The following is a 15,889-nucleotide window of genomic DNA, read 5'->3' as shown; positions in this document are numbered from 1 at the left end:
AAATGGGGAGGCTGACTTAAATTGCCTTTCTCCCCTCCTGAATTTTTCCAGAGGAGCGTACATGGGTGGTGCCTCTTGCCATCCCCTTCTGTGTTTCTCCCAGAAATGGGAAATTTCAGGTGAACTTTTTCCTTGTGTGTACTCATATATCTCCTTTTATTACCAGTTGCACAGGGAAAATGCTGCTTGCAGGGTGCACACGTGCACCTGACATAACCATTTCTGAGCAGGGAGCAGCGAGGGAATTGATTAATGAAATGCATCTCTCACTTCGATTTGTTCTGAGGGTTGGGCAAAAGCACTTGCTCCATTAGCATTCAGCTGGAGCAAGTGAGGATTGTAAAGACTTGGGTTTTTTCATTTTTTTCCTCTGCTACTGAACACAGTCTATCCAAAACTGGATGGAGTGGATGGGCTTATTCTTTGTGCTGATTTCCCTGTGGACTGCTAATCAGGATGGGGCAGTAGAAGAAAACCTGTTCAGCAGGTGGGATGTGTTATACCTGCCATGAGCTTGTCCTTCTGACCTGTGGGTCCTTTCCTTCCCTGGGATGGGGCTCCCATGCAGGACGGTGGAGCTCTCTGTGCCACTGAGTCTTGCAGTAACAGGTAGGAGCATTGGGTATTCATAGCACCTGCCTTGCTCAGCACTGGTTTGGTGCTGTTGGTATCATCTGCTGTGTTTCAGGCTTGTGGGAGTCTGCTTCTCCCCCTGACAGCCCCAAGAGCAGCTCTAGCATCTCTGTAGAAGGGCTTCCCAGTGGAGGGAAGGGATGCTCCAGGCAGCAGTGAGCCCAGAGGCTGGAGAAGGCCTTTCAGAGCAGTCAGGCTAGATTGATGAAGGTTGAATGGTGTGTGAAGGCTGTGACAGTGTGATGACTTCCATCCTTCCACCGAGGTCCAGTTCAGCTTGTTGGCATTTTGCTTGATAAACATATGGCTCACTGCCCAATATCCCTTGCACCCTGTGTGCCAAGGGACCCATGGCCTGGTCCCCATCCACACCTCATGGCACTGGTGGCCATGGCAAATGGGGAGGAGCAAGGCTGTGAGGGTTCATGCGTGAGGGTGCCTGTTAAACGAGCAGCTGCTCAGGCTGATAAATTTGGTTTGCAGGTTCTCCTGAGCCCCACGTGTTCCCACATGGAAGTACCAGGGGCATTATTATAGGTGTGGGAAGGTGTAGCTTTCTACCTGTTAATAACTACATTGATGAAGATTTGTTAAAGCTTTTAATTTAGCTTAAACATTTTGTGCAAGGCAGGTTGTAGAAAATTACAGTAATTGTGACTGTCAGATGAAGACACTTGCTGTGGCTGGAGGCAATGGGCCAGCATCATGTGGCTACTGGCGGGGAGCACGGGAGAGGTTTTGGAGTGTTCCTGCACCTGGAGGGGCAGGCCACAGCAGGAATCAACACACAGGATCTCACATCATCCTCTCTCCACACAGACAGTGTGTCTTCTCTGTGGTGCCCTGTGTGTCTGGGATTTGAGGATTTATTAATACTCTAAGGATTTATTTTATAGATTTTATATTTATTTTGCAAATTAGAGGCACAGGTGAGTGGAGTCCAGGGACTGTAGGCAGAGCCACACTGGACAGAAAAAATTTCTGCAGATGAATGCACAGGCTCTGGACAATCCATGACTTTAGATGTGGCTTTAGATGCTGTTTAGGGTAGGTGGGGAGCTGGCTCCTGTGGAGGGCAGGAGCAATCCCGTGCTGCCATATGGCCCTGCAGACGGAGCGCTGTGCTGGCTGTGCCTGTGCTGTGCTGGGGGGCCGTGGCAAATTGCTCCCACGACTTTCTTTGCGTTCTCTCCTTCCACCCCCAGCCTGTTCAGGAGTGAGTCGTTCAGAGAAGGGTGGCCTGGGTGGCGTCTGTGATCTCAGTGGGGCTGATGTTGCCCCCACCTTGGAAATATCTCCTAATAATTGTAGAAGTTACAAAGAGGACGAGCACGCGGAGAGTCTGAGGGTAAAGCGCTGTGGGAGAGAGCAGCGAGCCCCTTTCAGAAGGCTGAATTCCTTGCATAGACTGCATTTTCTGCCTGGGGTGTAGTGTTGCTGGCTGGCAGCCTTTCCAAGCCCACAGCCTCCTGCATGGATCAGGCTGCTGGGAGAGGGGGAGGGTGCTGCGTTTCACCATCCTGCAGTCACCCCTGGGCTCAGGGCTAAAAGCCTTGGCACACACGGCTTGGCTCCAGCTGGGTTTAACATGTCAGCGGGGAGGGAGCTGCCTGCTCCACTCCTGGAGGCGCAGAGCCCAGTGCTTCGGCTGTCGCTGACGGCAATTTGCTGTAATGCTCTTCACCTTCTCACCTGCAGTGGATAATTTTTACTGAGTGGCCTATTAAGGTGTTCAGGATAATCAGTGCAATGGGGCTGGGAGGTTTTGTGGCTCAGGATAGCTTCACAAGCTAAACCTTAGCTGAGGAGTTGAAAATAATGTTGAGTATGCGTAGTCTTTGTTTGCCTTTTCCCCTCAAGCATCTCCTTTGGCTGTGGGAAAACCTCTCACTTTGCAGCACTTCTGCAGCAATCCAGAATGTGTTTGTGGGAGAAGGACAGCCCCCCCTAAGGATCCTGTGACCCCAGGGTGAGCAGTGTGTTGGAGCCTGTCCTGCACTCACTGTGACCTGCACACACGTCTGTGTCGAAGTGGCAGGACCTGCTCTCCAGTCCTCTGCTCCCTTGCCTGATTCTTTTTCTTCCCAGCACCAGCTGTTTGCAGCACAGCTCTGAGTCGCACTAGAGGTGCTGTACGTGTTCTGCCTCATCCATTCCACCCTGGTGCTCCTGGCGATGAGAGAGGAGGAGCACAAGGGATCATACCGTGCTGTGGTGTTGGCCCCAAGCTGGTGCAGAATCCTGTGGAGCAGTGATGAGCCCAGCCAACAACTCTGTCTCTGCCTGATCCTTTCAGGGCTGGCATCCAGGGGTCTTGCTCAGTCCTGCATCAGAGGAACTTTTTCACTTCTCTTGCCTTGACTTGGTGTTACTTTCTGTGCTCAAAAGATCCCAGTTAAGTTCACTGTCCTCTCCTTCACGGGGGAGGATGCAGGCTGCTTCTTTCAGAGCTTGCAGAGGTGTTTTGTTTCCAGCCCATGCCTATCCCCACTATCCCTAACCTAATGCTCTGAAAGGAATATGATGGAGCTGCTCAGCCTCTGAACCCCACCCCAAGAGTTCTGAGATGGCACTAACAGACAAACTGGTTTGCTGGGCATTACCAGGCTTGAACCCCCAGCATCAAGGAGCTCTGAGCCTGCCGTGGCTTTGCTAGGAGCTGTGACTCCCCTTGAGAAGTGTGGCTGTTCCTGTGTTCTGCTCCAAGCCAGAGGACACTGCGCTCCCTAATCAGGGTCACTGTTTGGTCACACTCCCCTGTACCCTAATGAGGCTCTGTCAGGGGTGCTTTTCTTGGCTTTTGAAGAGCCATTCCAGCACAGTGGGCAGATGGGGCAGGATTTGATACTCAGCTGGGAATTTCAAACTTGCAGAATCAGGTATGGCAGGTAATAGCCAGGAATAACCAAGACAGGTTATTACCTAGGGAGCCCAGGAAGGCTCTGTCACCTTTTGTACACCAAGATGATGCCACTTAATAATGGACAGCAGAGAGACAGGTGACCCTGTGTGAAGTGGAGAAAATAGAAATGCTAGCAAATTTCTTTTTTTAGAAGAATTTCTGCCTCCCAACGTGATCTTCCTGGGTACATGACTCTCCAGAGCCGGCCAAAATATTCTCGTTGACACCTGTAGGATGAGAAGAAGATAATGGGAAAGAGGATTAAAAGTATCTGCTGTCAGCAGGAGGTTGTTTTGATGGTGCCATCCTGAATATGTACTGGAATTTGATGGATTTTCTTTTAACTCTTGGATTCAGCAAGTTTTATAAACATGAGCTTAAAAGGTTTTGTAATTTGTAGAATTTACTCTGTGGTAAAGTGGTCTGCATGTATAACTGAGAATACTAAAGCAGTTGGCTGAATTAAGGCCTTACATATTAATGTATTTTTTAACTTTTTCCAGGAAAACATTTTTCATTCCATTTGTATTGAAAAACTAAATGTGGCGGACAGCTGGTGGGAGAATTTGGTCTGTAGCTGCTGCGGAGAGCAATGAGTTGCTTGAAACATGTGATAACTATTTAAATTAAAGAAAAACACTAATGACAGCTGAGAATATGCCGAGGTTAAAATGGGTCATGCAAAAGTATTTCTTTTTCCAAACTGTACATACTTTCTCAAGCTCACACTGCAGTAAGGCATGTGTGTGTGTGCATGGATGTTTGTGTGTGTGAGAGATGCAAAGAAAAACTTCAAGTTTGGAGTCCTACAAAATCCAAAGCAATGATGGATGTTCTTGGAAAGCGATGGCGGGACAAGCACATAATTGTGTTGGAGGGCCAGGAGGTCATTTGGGGTCCTTCAAGCACAGTGCTGTGCTTGGCCCAGCATTCAAGTGTGGTTTTTGGCTGAAATTTATATTTATTGTTCCATCTTTGGGGTTTCTGGCACTTTTGTTAGAGCATTGCTGGATGGATTTGTCCGGCAGGGTGAGTTTCACAGCAAAGACAGTTTAACAGCGATGGATAAAGCAGAAACCAGTTCTTCTGGTGGAGAATACATGCTTTCTGCCCCCATCCAGGAGCCTGCATGAATATTCAGAACTCCACCTGTCACTGAGATGCCTTCCAGTTATGCTGTTGGTAGGACAGATGCTGACAGCCCTAGGGGACAATTTCTGCTCCAGGGTTTTGCTGTGTGCGTGGGGTTGGAAGATGAGGCAGCTGTGGACTGTGGTCCAAGAGCAATTCCAAACCTTAGTGCTTTGTCTGCAAAGCAGTTCAGCCTCTTTACTATGGAAAGACATACAGAGAGAGGTGAGCCTTGGACAACAAACAAGTGTCCTGGCATGTATGAAAATCCATCCTCCTCTTAGCAGGGTGTCTGGATCCCCTTGGCTTGCCTCCTGCCTGCTTGAATAGGATGAAGTTGGTTTTGCAGGTAGGAGAAGGAGGATCAAAACCCTTATGGGCTCTGCCTCTGGTCTCCAGCATTGCCAGCCTGTGGGCAGTTGTTTTGTGTAACTTGACATCTGGCTTGTTCTTCCTCTTGCCTTGTTTTAATTTCCTGTGGCTGCAGGAATGCTACAAGGCAAGGGAGGAGCTCTCATCTCTGGGGTTGTGGCATTTCCCCTCTGTTTCTCATTCTGTGTCCATCCCAAATGGAGCAAGTGAACAGACAGGGAAGCAATTTAGGAAGGTAACTGCTGAAACTGCCAAATTGACTGTCCTTCTCTCACACTGTTGCCCTTAAGGGAGAAAATGAGGCAAGAAACAAATTTATACAAATGTACACTGAAACAGTTCAGTTACTGTTGTTAGGTTTGCTGAGGGTCTGTAGGAGCACAGGAAAGGGAGCAATTACATTTCAGGTTATCTTCAGAAGAGAAGAGCCTTTCTCTTAGCTCATACATCATAACAGGTTTGCAGGTTTTCTCAGCAGAAACACTGAGTTGTTAACTTTCCTTCTCTTCTTCTTTCCCCAGCATTATCACGGTTTTTCCAGCAGCCAGAGTCGCAGACAGTGGAAGAAAATGGCATGGCCCGGTTTGAGTGCCGGATCGAGGGGCTGCCCTCCCCTGTCATCACCTGGGAGAAGGACCATGAAGCTGTTCCAGCAGAACCCAGGTGACTCCCTGCTTTCTTTCTTGAGTCAGCTTGAAAAAGAGCAAAGCAAAACCTGACCATTTAGGAGGTGGAAATCATTCTATAAAATGGTAGAATGATGAGAGAGGTGATAGACCAGGTTTGGACCTGATAACTAAGTGAGGTAAGAGGAGGTATTCAAGGGGTTGATGAAAAAAGGTCCACAAATACCTAAATAAAATTAATTTTGCCCCAGATATTCAAACCACAAAGGAAAATCAACCCTTGATATTGTGCTAGTTATTACAGTGCAGAAGCTGCACCCTGCAAAGGCCTGTGTGTGCCTGGAATGGGGCATGACAAGGCATAGACTGCTTTGGCTTGTCCTGTTGTGTAAAATGACACGGAATTCTTCGGGGGATTGGGACCTGAGGTGAGGAGTATTGACCTGGGTGTACCCAACTGAACTCCATGATGTGGATTTTCTTTGATTTTGGTTCTGATTTTAATGAGAGGCTTTTCCCTTTGTCTTAATCCCATGTTTAGACACCATCTAGTAAAAGACACTGAATTTTCTTTTTCTGGAGAAAAGAGGAGAGTCCTGCAGCATAATACTTTTTCCTTTCCCCTTCCTCCACAAAGGACGGGATAAACAATTAGCTGGCTGGCTGTTTATCTGTAGACATCACTTCTGCAGGGGATCAGTGACTGAATTGTCCTTTAGTTCTTAAAAACTCCTTTTCTGTTCTTCAGAAGTAGCTGTTTATCTCCTGGGGAAGTTAATTCGAGTGAAAGGAGAGGAAAAAAAGAGGAGGGTGTTGGGGGGAAGTTCAGAAATACTTTCGCAACAGTGACTGTTTCTATAAGAATACCCACTTAAATCCTTGAACCTGGAGTGTGGCATCTAAAAGTTCATAGGAGGCTGTTGCTTTGTAATGAGAAGAAAATTAATAAAAAAGGAAGCAAAAGAAAAAAAAAACAGAAAAGGAGGGATTGCAAGGAGAAGTGTGTCATATATACAATGGCTTTTTAATGAGACAGCTCAATGGATTTTGTAAAATTACTTGCTCAGAGATTGCTTTCATCACAGGCAGTCTGAAAATTGTTTTGCTTGTAAAAGCCAGGCCATAATCTCTGTCTGAAGATCTTGCTTTTTAAATCATGTTCTAGCTAATATGCTTTTGCAGAAGGATTTGCTTTTTTGTTGTTGTCTAGTTGTTGTTGGATTTAATATAACCAGCTTTCGAAGGAATTAAGTGAATTCCAGGAAATGTTGGCTGCCAACCAGAGCTCTCTGTTATCCTCCCTGCATCGTGCCTAAGGAAGGGATCTCAGGCTGGCCTGATTACTGTGGGCTCCCTCCTGTGCACATGTCAGATGAGCCTGTGAAAATGTAACCCTTTGGCTGGGCAGGTGTCAGGGTGATGATTTCATATTCCAGAATAGCTGGGCTGGGAGGGTGTGCAAAATCAGGCTTGGGGATGGAGATACAGCACTGGGTAGTGCTGCTACATCAGTGTGATTTAAGAGGGATAGAATAATCATGTTAAACACATGTTGCTTTTCCCTTTTCTTGCTTTTCCTTTTCCCCTCTCTTCCTTTTCTCCCCTCTTTTCACCTCTTTTTTTCTCTTCCCCCTCTACTTTTCTTTGTTGTTCTTACCTTTGAGCACTCTTTTCAGCCTTTGTCCCTTAATGCAGGTTCTAGCATGGTGCCACCTCAAAGGTACTGAAACTGAGCTTAAAAACGTACTTAAACAGCCTAAGGGTACCAAAGTGCTGATAGGTGTTTTTGGAATACTTTTCCTGTCCCTCTTCAGGACAAAAATCTAAATTCCATATGTGAGTAAGGCACAGATTATTTTGCAGTTCTGGCTCTGAAGTACATTGAATAAACAGAGTCTTAAATCTGCAGCAGCTGCTGAAAGGTGGCTCACAGGATTTCTCTAGATTGCAGTTGCTTTGGGGTGTGTGCAACATCTCTTGGCTTAATCTGTGGTTTAGGTGCTGGCTGGGTTTCACGTCAGGCTCCAAATTGCCATTTATTTTCTCCAGAGCCCAAGATGAGCACTTGCTGGGAACCGGAGGTCTTTGGAGGTCTGCACATCAAATCCATAACCTACAGACCACATGCTCTGCAATAACATATTTTTCCACATTTTTGCTAAGTGAGGGCTTTATCTGTGTGTAGAGTTTATTTCTGTGCTGTTTTAGGAGTGTCTTGATGTGGCTCACATTCATGTTTGGGACTCTGGAGCTGTGAGCAAAAGGGCTTCCAAACTGAGCCTACAACTGAGCTGCACATTGCTCACTGTCCTCAGGACTGGTGCTTTGGGCTGTCCTAGGCACCTTCAGAAGGCTGATGGGAGGGTGTGCTGGCAATTTACTGGGGAGAAGGTAAGAAAAGGAATAGGGGTTAATGCTAGGATATTCTCTGAGCTGTAGGGTTGCAGGGTTTGGACACGAGGCAGTGGTGCTTGATTTCAGTTCTTGAGCACTGCCCTGGTGAGCAGCCCTGAGCCCCTCAGTGCTGTCAGGGAGGGAAGAGCTCTGTGGGTGTGCCCTGCTGTTCTTGCTGCCTTTGGGGCTGTGGTAGTTGGCCCTGCTCTAAGTGTGCTGTCCTTCAGGGTAATCCAGGTGGGGGCTTGCCTTTTGCACCCATCGAGGCAAGCTTCTCAGATCCTGACACTGCAGCTATCAACAGCAAGTCCTGGGACTGCCAAGGTTCCAGTGTTTCTGTTACTTCCGGGACCTCTGTCTGTCCTTTAGTTTTTGTTTCCTGCTTAATCCTTGGTGAAGGTGAGCAGACAAAAAGATCTGCCCTTTGTGTGGAAGAAAAGCTCTGACAACTGTCTGCTCTGAGTCCTCAGACAAATTTCCTTGCAGGGAGCCTGGGGATGGAGCAAATGCCCTTGCAGGCTGCCCGAAGGCTTCTGGTTCAGGGCTGCTGGGACCCTGAGGAGCTGGAGGCTTTGTGAGAGCTGTGAAAAATGGTGGATAGAGAAATCCTCCTTTTCTTCCCTCCTTGCTTCCCCAGCAGAGTGATCCACACTGCTGCCATGTTTTCCCAACAGGATGTACTGCACTGAATAGATCACTACCACAGGTGCTGAAGGGACTGTCTTGAGTTCTTTTGATGAAGTCTCCCCATTCAGCCCCCTTATTTGCAGCTCTTGCTCTCTTTAGAGACACAGTGCCTTGTTTTGTGCTCTCAGGAGAAGCTGGGTCCTGAATGCCCTGGTCTAATGGCCCTGCTCTGAGAGAAGAAAGGCCACAGACCAGAGGTCTGTTCCAGCCTCAGTGAATCTGTGATACATCACTGAAGCTTCTTTTTGTGGCTGGGTGATGCCTTGCCTGGTGTTTGAAATATGTTGATATTAATTACAGACTCAAATAGCAGATGCACGACAAAAATAAATATTATCGCAGTGGGAGGCTTTCCCTCCACGGAGCTGAGAGGATGCAAATATTTGTCATCTTTCTCCTGGGTCCTGATGAGGCATCCTGATGAGGGCTTTTGGGTATCATCTCCTCTGAGATCTTTTGGAGCTTGATCCTGAGCAAAATGTCTCTGTAAGTAGCAGGAACGTGGTTTTAGGGATGTAAGGCATTGCATTTGTGTACGAGGGAAGCTTCAGCCAGTCTGTGTCTATGACTCAGGCTGTAGGATTGCTTCAGTGGAGACAGAATGGTCACTAAAGGAGCTCTGGTAGCTCTTCTTTCTTCATCAGCTGTGAAGAGGACAAGACATGATGAGCTCAACTGCAGTATCTGAGGTCCAGGATCATTGCAAGACTGACAGCAGGGATATTTGTCTCTGGAGCAGACTGCTTAGGGCACAGGAGGTGTTTCCATGAGTGCAGATTTAGGATAAATGTCTGTAGGAGCAGGCATGCTGTTGGTGACCATGGCTTGAATGCAGGATGTTAAGGTCTTCCTGGCTCCATGATCCTGTCTCAGCACCTGGAGAAGCATAGTTTGACTTACTGTGATCTTTGTGGATGGCAGGACTGGCATTCATGGTTATAACTTGTCTTTGTGCTGTTCCTGTGGAATAGCTGCAATCCCTTCCCTTAGCAATTGCCTTTGAATGTGTCCTCTTCATAATGAAGACTGATAACCCAGAGCTGCCTGTCAAACCTCAGCAGCTCTGTTTATAGAGACTTGCAATTAAAAATGGATCTCATATATAATTAAAAAGGATCACGTAGGCTTTGCGCCTTGCATTCAAGAATAAAGAGGCTGCCATCTAGGAATCCAGGCAGAAAATGGAGAAGCTGACAGCCTGCTCCTACTTTTATGCTAATTGCTAATCATCTGCTTTGTTCAGTGTAATGCAGCAAGGATTGTGTTCATGTTGTGAGCAGTGTAGCCATTTCACTGTGTGGAAGTGTTTCCCAGTAGCATCCCATGGGCAAATCAGGGGATACTAAAGGCCCAGCTGTGAGTTTCTCACCCTGTGAAGGCCAGAAACTTGTGGGAGAAGGAAAAGACTCACTACAACCCAGAAATGGTGCAGGTTCAGGTGGCTGTCATGGCTGCTTTGGCCCATGGAGGTGCAGCTGTGTATCAACTGGTCCCTTTTTATGTACTTGAGGTGCAGCAAGAAAAATATGATGTTCAGACTTCTTTGCGATGTGTTTTTTGTCTGGCAACCAAATCTTCGTAAAAAGCAAGTGCTGGAAATGGCTGCACCCTGTGCTCAAGCTTGGGGACATCTGCAAATGTATATGTAGAAGTGTGAGTGTGTGGAGTTGGTTTGTACTGTCCAGTTGGTTTGTGTCAGCAAAGTCCTGTTAGTCTGGTCTCCCAAAAGAAGCTTTTGCATATGGAAGGCTCTGAGGTGATGGATAGGTCTGTGCCTGCTGCCTTTTGAGAACCATGGGTTGGGTTGCTCAGAGGTTCCCTCATGCCATTCTGCATCCATTACCAGGACCTGCACATGAGAGGTTTTCTAGAGAAAAGGGAGGGATGAAAGAGCTTTGGGGTAATGAGTATCTGAGGTAATGCATTTGTCTCTCACTCTTCCTTTTGGTCACTCAGGTTTATAACTCTTCCCAATGGTGTCCTCCAAATCGTGGATGTGAAGGAGAGCGATGCTGGGATTTACCACTGCGTGGCAACCAACGCCGCCCGAAAGCGCTACAGCAACGATGCCACCCTCAGCGTGGTGAAAGGTGAGGTGCTGCCAGCAGCCTCAGGCTGGGCACAGGTCTGCCAGGTAATCATTGTGATGGGAGAGCTGGGCTCAAATACCAGTGACCATCTCCCCTCCTGGTGTGGCTCTGCATGTGGCCAGCTTTGGTTGAAACTTGCAGAGAAGGCATTTCGTGAAAGGTTTCTCTTTGCTGTGATGGGGTAAGGAGACTGTGTTGGGAGGACTCCTGTGGGCTCTGGGCTGATTAGAAGGCATGTGGTAGCCCATTTGCTCTTTGGGGAGGGCAGTGTTTTTGGTGATGTTCTCTGCAGTGGCCTTGAATGGCAAGAGAAGCAAGGGCTGGCATGGACAGGCAAAGGTGCTTCCCAAGCAAGCAAGAGGAATAGTTGGAAGCTGGAGTAGCTGACAGGAGTGTGTCTACCCAGGTTGCCCCACACAGTCTAGAGGAGACTGAGCACAGTGAAATCCAACCTGTGTTCTTTGTCCACATTGCTGGTGCTCTGCTGAGCTCCAGAGATCTTTGTGTGGTATTTGGGAACAGCCCCTGCTGGGATTTCTCCTGATGATACAGGCCTTTGGAGCAAGGCTTTGGGTGTGAGCTGTCCTTCACCTCCCAGTCTGGGCCTCAGCCTCTGAGTACATTTTCCTTTGTAAGCCAGGAGTGCAGCGGGCAAGTCTGGACATGAGGATATAGCTGAGAGCGTGAGTGCAGTGGGGGTCTCCAGGCTTCAGCATCCTTCCCAGCATGCCTGGCTGCCTCCCCAGCTTTGTATCATCCCTGTCCTGCAAGTGGACACGTTCCCCAGGGCTGGCTGAGCTATCCCTTCTCTCAGGACAGTGTCCCCTGCCACATCAGTCTCCTGTTGTGCTGACCCTGGTGTATCTTGCAGGCAGCTTTAACCTTGAAATCCTTCCCAGCCCCTTTCGTCTTTGTTTAGGATTGGGTTGCTTGGCATTCTGCTCCCAATGTATTTTCCCAGCGATGGCTTTGCTGTTCATCCATCAGCAGGGAGTGTAATTAACTGTGGAGCCTGAGAACACACCTCTGATCAATGGATTGTGTCGTGGAGGTAATCTGGGTGGAATCTGCAGAGAATTCGTGAGCAGTTGCATGCTCTGTATCTAATTGCCAGCCCCTGCCAGATCCTCTGTGTGTTTAATGAAGCACAGAGCTGAGGGGAGCGGTTCCTGTGGGCAGCCCCACGCTCCAGAGATAGTTCCTGTGTTGGCTCTGGTGTGCTATTGATAACTAATATCGATCGAGCTGCAAAGGTGAATTTGATGTCCTTGGCATCATAACTCATTCTGCATAATTGCATCTTGTAGCTCTTCAATGTTTAATCTGCTTTGCAAATGGAGGCAATGGAAGAGGTTAAATGGGAAGCGTTCCTTCTGGAGCACCAGCCGGCCTGAGCAGATTTCTGCCTGGAGTTCTCACCCAAATCTCTCTTCTGCAGCACCACACCACCCGCTGGCTGCTAAAACAAATATGTGAGGTTGAGTTTTTCACCAGATTGAGCTGATAGTGATGAAAAACATGCCTGTTAAATCTCTGGGGTTTTTTATAATTGGGGAGAAGTATCTCCAAGACAGATGGGAAACCGCAGTGACCTGTGTAGGCTGTAAAATCCTCCACGAGTGACTGGCATGGTATTGATCCTTTTTTTTGTTTCAGCATTTCACCATCAGAGCACATTTTTGGATGCGTGGACTGGCTTGAGAAGTCTTTTCCTCCCTGTTCAGAAGCACCTGATAATAGTTGGAGTGAAGTAGTTAGGCATAATCCTTTCCTGACTGTGAAAAATAAAACCAAACTAAACCAAAACAATGAATTCTTGAAAAAAAACAAAACCAAAATAAACTGAAAAATGGACAACAAAAGAACAATAGACTGAAATACAGCTATTTAGTATTGCTTATTTGGAAATTTCAGGAACCAAACTCCTATGTGTCTGCAGACAGGAGCAACTAAACTGCTTCTTCCCTCCCTGCTCCTGGCTAGGGACTCCTTTGTGCCAAGATAAGGTGACAGTGCAGCCTTTCAGCCCCACTGCACTGCCAGGGCCCCTGGAAAAGGTTTGTGCAGTGGGACCTTATGTCTCCTTACCTGCTCTCCCATTGGCAGCACTGACAGTGCTGCGTTATGGTGCTGCAGGCTGTGCTCCTGGTAGATTTTGGGGTCTTGCTGGTGATAATGCATATGCTTCCAAGAATCAGGTCTGGGAACTTTTTGTATTCATTCCTCTGCCTTCCAGATAGGGCTGGATTTGAACAGGCTGTGCATAGCAAAAGAATCTGTTTCCTTATAGCTCTTCTGCCCAGTTGTCCTGTTCTTCCCCCCTCCCTCCCTGTTCCTTATACAATGGTTGGGAATTGCCCCATCTCCCTTATTAAAGGCCTTTTCCCAGTTGTCTTGGTTTGAAAGACAGGTGTCTGCTAAGAAAGGCAGGAGCCTCACTTGGAAATAGAGAATGTAAACCCTCTCCCTCCAAATTATTATAATTTTGAAATTAAGGGGCTCTCAGGCAAAGATATGGGAATAGGAATAACAGTTCTTTACTGGGAAAATTAAAATAGAAATACAGTACTACAAAGAACAAACCCGAAACACTGCCAGAGTCAGAATCCAACCTGACACCAGTCAGTCAGGGTGTTGGGAGCAGTCCCATGAAATGGTGGCTGCAGTCCTCCTGCAGTGACAGATGTGGTTCTGTTGGAGCAGTGCTCCTGTAGAAGGATGCAGTTTTCCTCTGAAGGTCCAGTGATGATGTGGAAAGGTCCAGTTTTCCTCTGGAATCCAGTGGGGAAAAGGCTGCTCTGATATTCCAAATCTCAGTTTTTATCTGGGTTGGAAAGGCTTGGCTGCTCCCCCTGGGTGGATCATCTCCCAATGGGATGATGTAATTTTATCAGTCATACAGTGGGACTCAATGGTCCATTAACAGCCAACATCTCCCTGGAGGAAGGATGGGTTGTGGAAAAGATAAAGAGCACTGCCCTACCTGGTTGCAACAGATGATGATAGAATACATACTTTTGGTCACATCCTGTATTGCAACCTGAGACACCAGTAAAAACAGCAAATAACATGACCCCTTTCTGTCATATCTGCACAGCCTAAAAACCCAAAAGTGTTTCCCTGGGCAGTGTGACTTCCCTGTCCTGGAGGGAACTGGGGCTGTGCTGTGTGTCTGTGGCTGAGCACATGCTGGCTGTCCCCAGGCAGGGCAGATGTTTAGAGGCTGCAGATGTTTAGGCTGTGCAGACTTCATGGTGCAAATTTCCAGACCTTCCCTGGGGAAGCAGCATTTGGAGCTGGAAGGGAAGAGAGCAGACAGGACAGCAGGATACAGTCACACAGCCCTGAAACAGAGCCTGCTGCTGAAGTAGGGAGAGCTTGGATTTTCCCCTTGAATCTCCACTGCTCCTCAGTGGATGGAGTGCCAAACACATCTGGCAGCTCTGTCCCTTCACCCCTCACCTGGACAGGTGATGAATGAACACTGTGGCTCTCTCTGCCAAAAAGGGCATTAGGAGCTGGCTGTGGGATGCTTTCCCAGGCTCCCTGGGGTCAGCTGTGTCTTACTGCTTGTAACTCCTTCTTCTGGACGCAAGCTCTGGAGCCCTACTTTGAACTTGGAGATAAAGAATTAATTCCCTGTGTGTCCTGGTCGTGTTCCCAGGTTCTTGACATACACATGGAAGTGTTGCCACACTTCATAAAGCAGCTCTCAAAGGAGAGTAACAGAAGGGCTTGGGGAGCATGATGTGGTCTCAGCAGGTCATTTTGCTTGTCACTTCACTTTCCCCCTCCATGACGTACACACACCTGCTCTTCGTGTGTTTTCATGGGAATAGGGACTCCCTCTTGCTGTGTGTTTGCCCCACAACTGGCACAATGTAGCACAAATGACTGTCAGAAGCTGTGCTGCTGCAAGAACAGTAAACTTTTACAAAGATTTGATCAATTCTGTTTTTAAATGTCACAAGGAGTGTGGCTCCCCCTAATTTCCGTTGCATCTTCCCCACTGAATGAATGCTGGGCTCTCTCTTCTCCACAGCTAACCCAAATTTCACTTCCCTGCAATTTATCCTATTAGTTTTAGTTGCAAAGCATTGGGAATCTTGAAAAAAATTGTCATTCCTTCTTATTTTTTAATCCCTTTGAGTATGTATAAGCACTGTAGTGTCCCCCAAATGACCTAAAGAAATTAAAAATCTTGGCAGTTTTAGAATAGAATAGTTTTCTCCCACTCCAGTGGAGGAAACAAGTTTGAGATCCTAACCCCGGAGCACCTTCGTGTCGATCTCAGTGTTTGTGTATTCATATTTATTGGTTATTGCAGAAGGAATATCAAATTGTGGTGCTGGGAGCCAGGATTCCTGGCTTCTCTCTCCCTCTCTGTTGTTGGGCTGCAGAGAATCAGTTCCTCAGAGTTTAAATTTCTGTGCATAGGGATAATGTAATAAATAGCCTTGGAGTTGCCCTTTTGGAAGGGATGGGTCAGTCTGGAGAGTGATTATGGGCATTTGGTGCTGGAGGGCATTTAGGAACACATACAGAGAAAGGTGTGGACCTGTATCTCAGTGTGGGTGTGGGATTTCCCCTCCTCATGCCCTGGGCACCCTGTTCCTGCTCTGTGCACGTGGGGTAGCCATGACTGCTGTGACATGTGCAGGAAAAACTTTTGCCTCAAACCACGCTGGCAGGAATCAGAATCTCCCTGTGCTGCAATAATGCAAAAATTGGAGAACAGAGCAGGGTGATGGGTGGAGATCTGGGCTGAGTGAGCCACGGAGTCTCCCAGCAGCTGAGCACATCCCCCATGAGCTGGGATTTAGTGCCGTGTTATTAGAGATGACACTGCGAGATTGCCGTTGGCAGAACATCATTTACAATGACAGTTGTAGCAGCTTGCTGCAGCAGTGTCCCAGGAAATGGATTTTTCAGCCAAATATTTGTATGAATGTGATAACAGGGACAGAGCTTGGAGGCAGCTGAAGCACCTTCAGGTTTTTTGTTCTTTTGGTGTTTGTGCTGTGGTGTCTTGCAGGTACCAATGCAGAGCCTGG

The 15,889-nt window shown here is 47.6% G+C and overlaps 1 protein-coding gene across 1 annotated transcript in view; it reads left to right on the top strand.

Annotated features, from left to right (window-relative positions):
- The window catches only part of IGDCC4 (immunoglobulin superfamily DCC subclass member 4), an 84,341-nt gene that overhangs the window by 31,302 nt on the left and 37,150 nt on the right, over positions 1-15,889 (top strand). The window contains exons 3-4 of the mRNA XM_062501523.1: positions 5,560-5,701; positions 10,702-10,835. Coding sequence (XP_062357507.1) covers positions 5,560-5,701; positions 10,702-10,835 — 276 coding nt within the window. The remainder of the gene's footprint in view (positions 1-5,559; positions 5,702-10,701; positions 10,836-15,889) is intronic.

Source organism: Cinclus cinclus, chromosome 13, assembly GCF_963662255.1.
Source record: "Cinclus cinclus chromosome 13, bCinCin1.1, whole genome shotgun sequence".
NCBI lineage: Eukaryota > Metazoa > Chordata > Aves > Passeriformes > Cinclidae > Cinclus > Cinclus cinclus.
The sequence above is the reverse complement of the archived record's forward strand: the minus strand, read 5'-3'. Positions and strand labels throughout refer to the sequence as shown.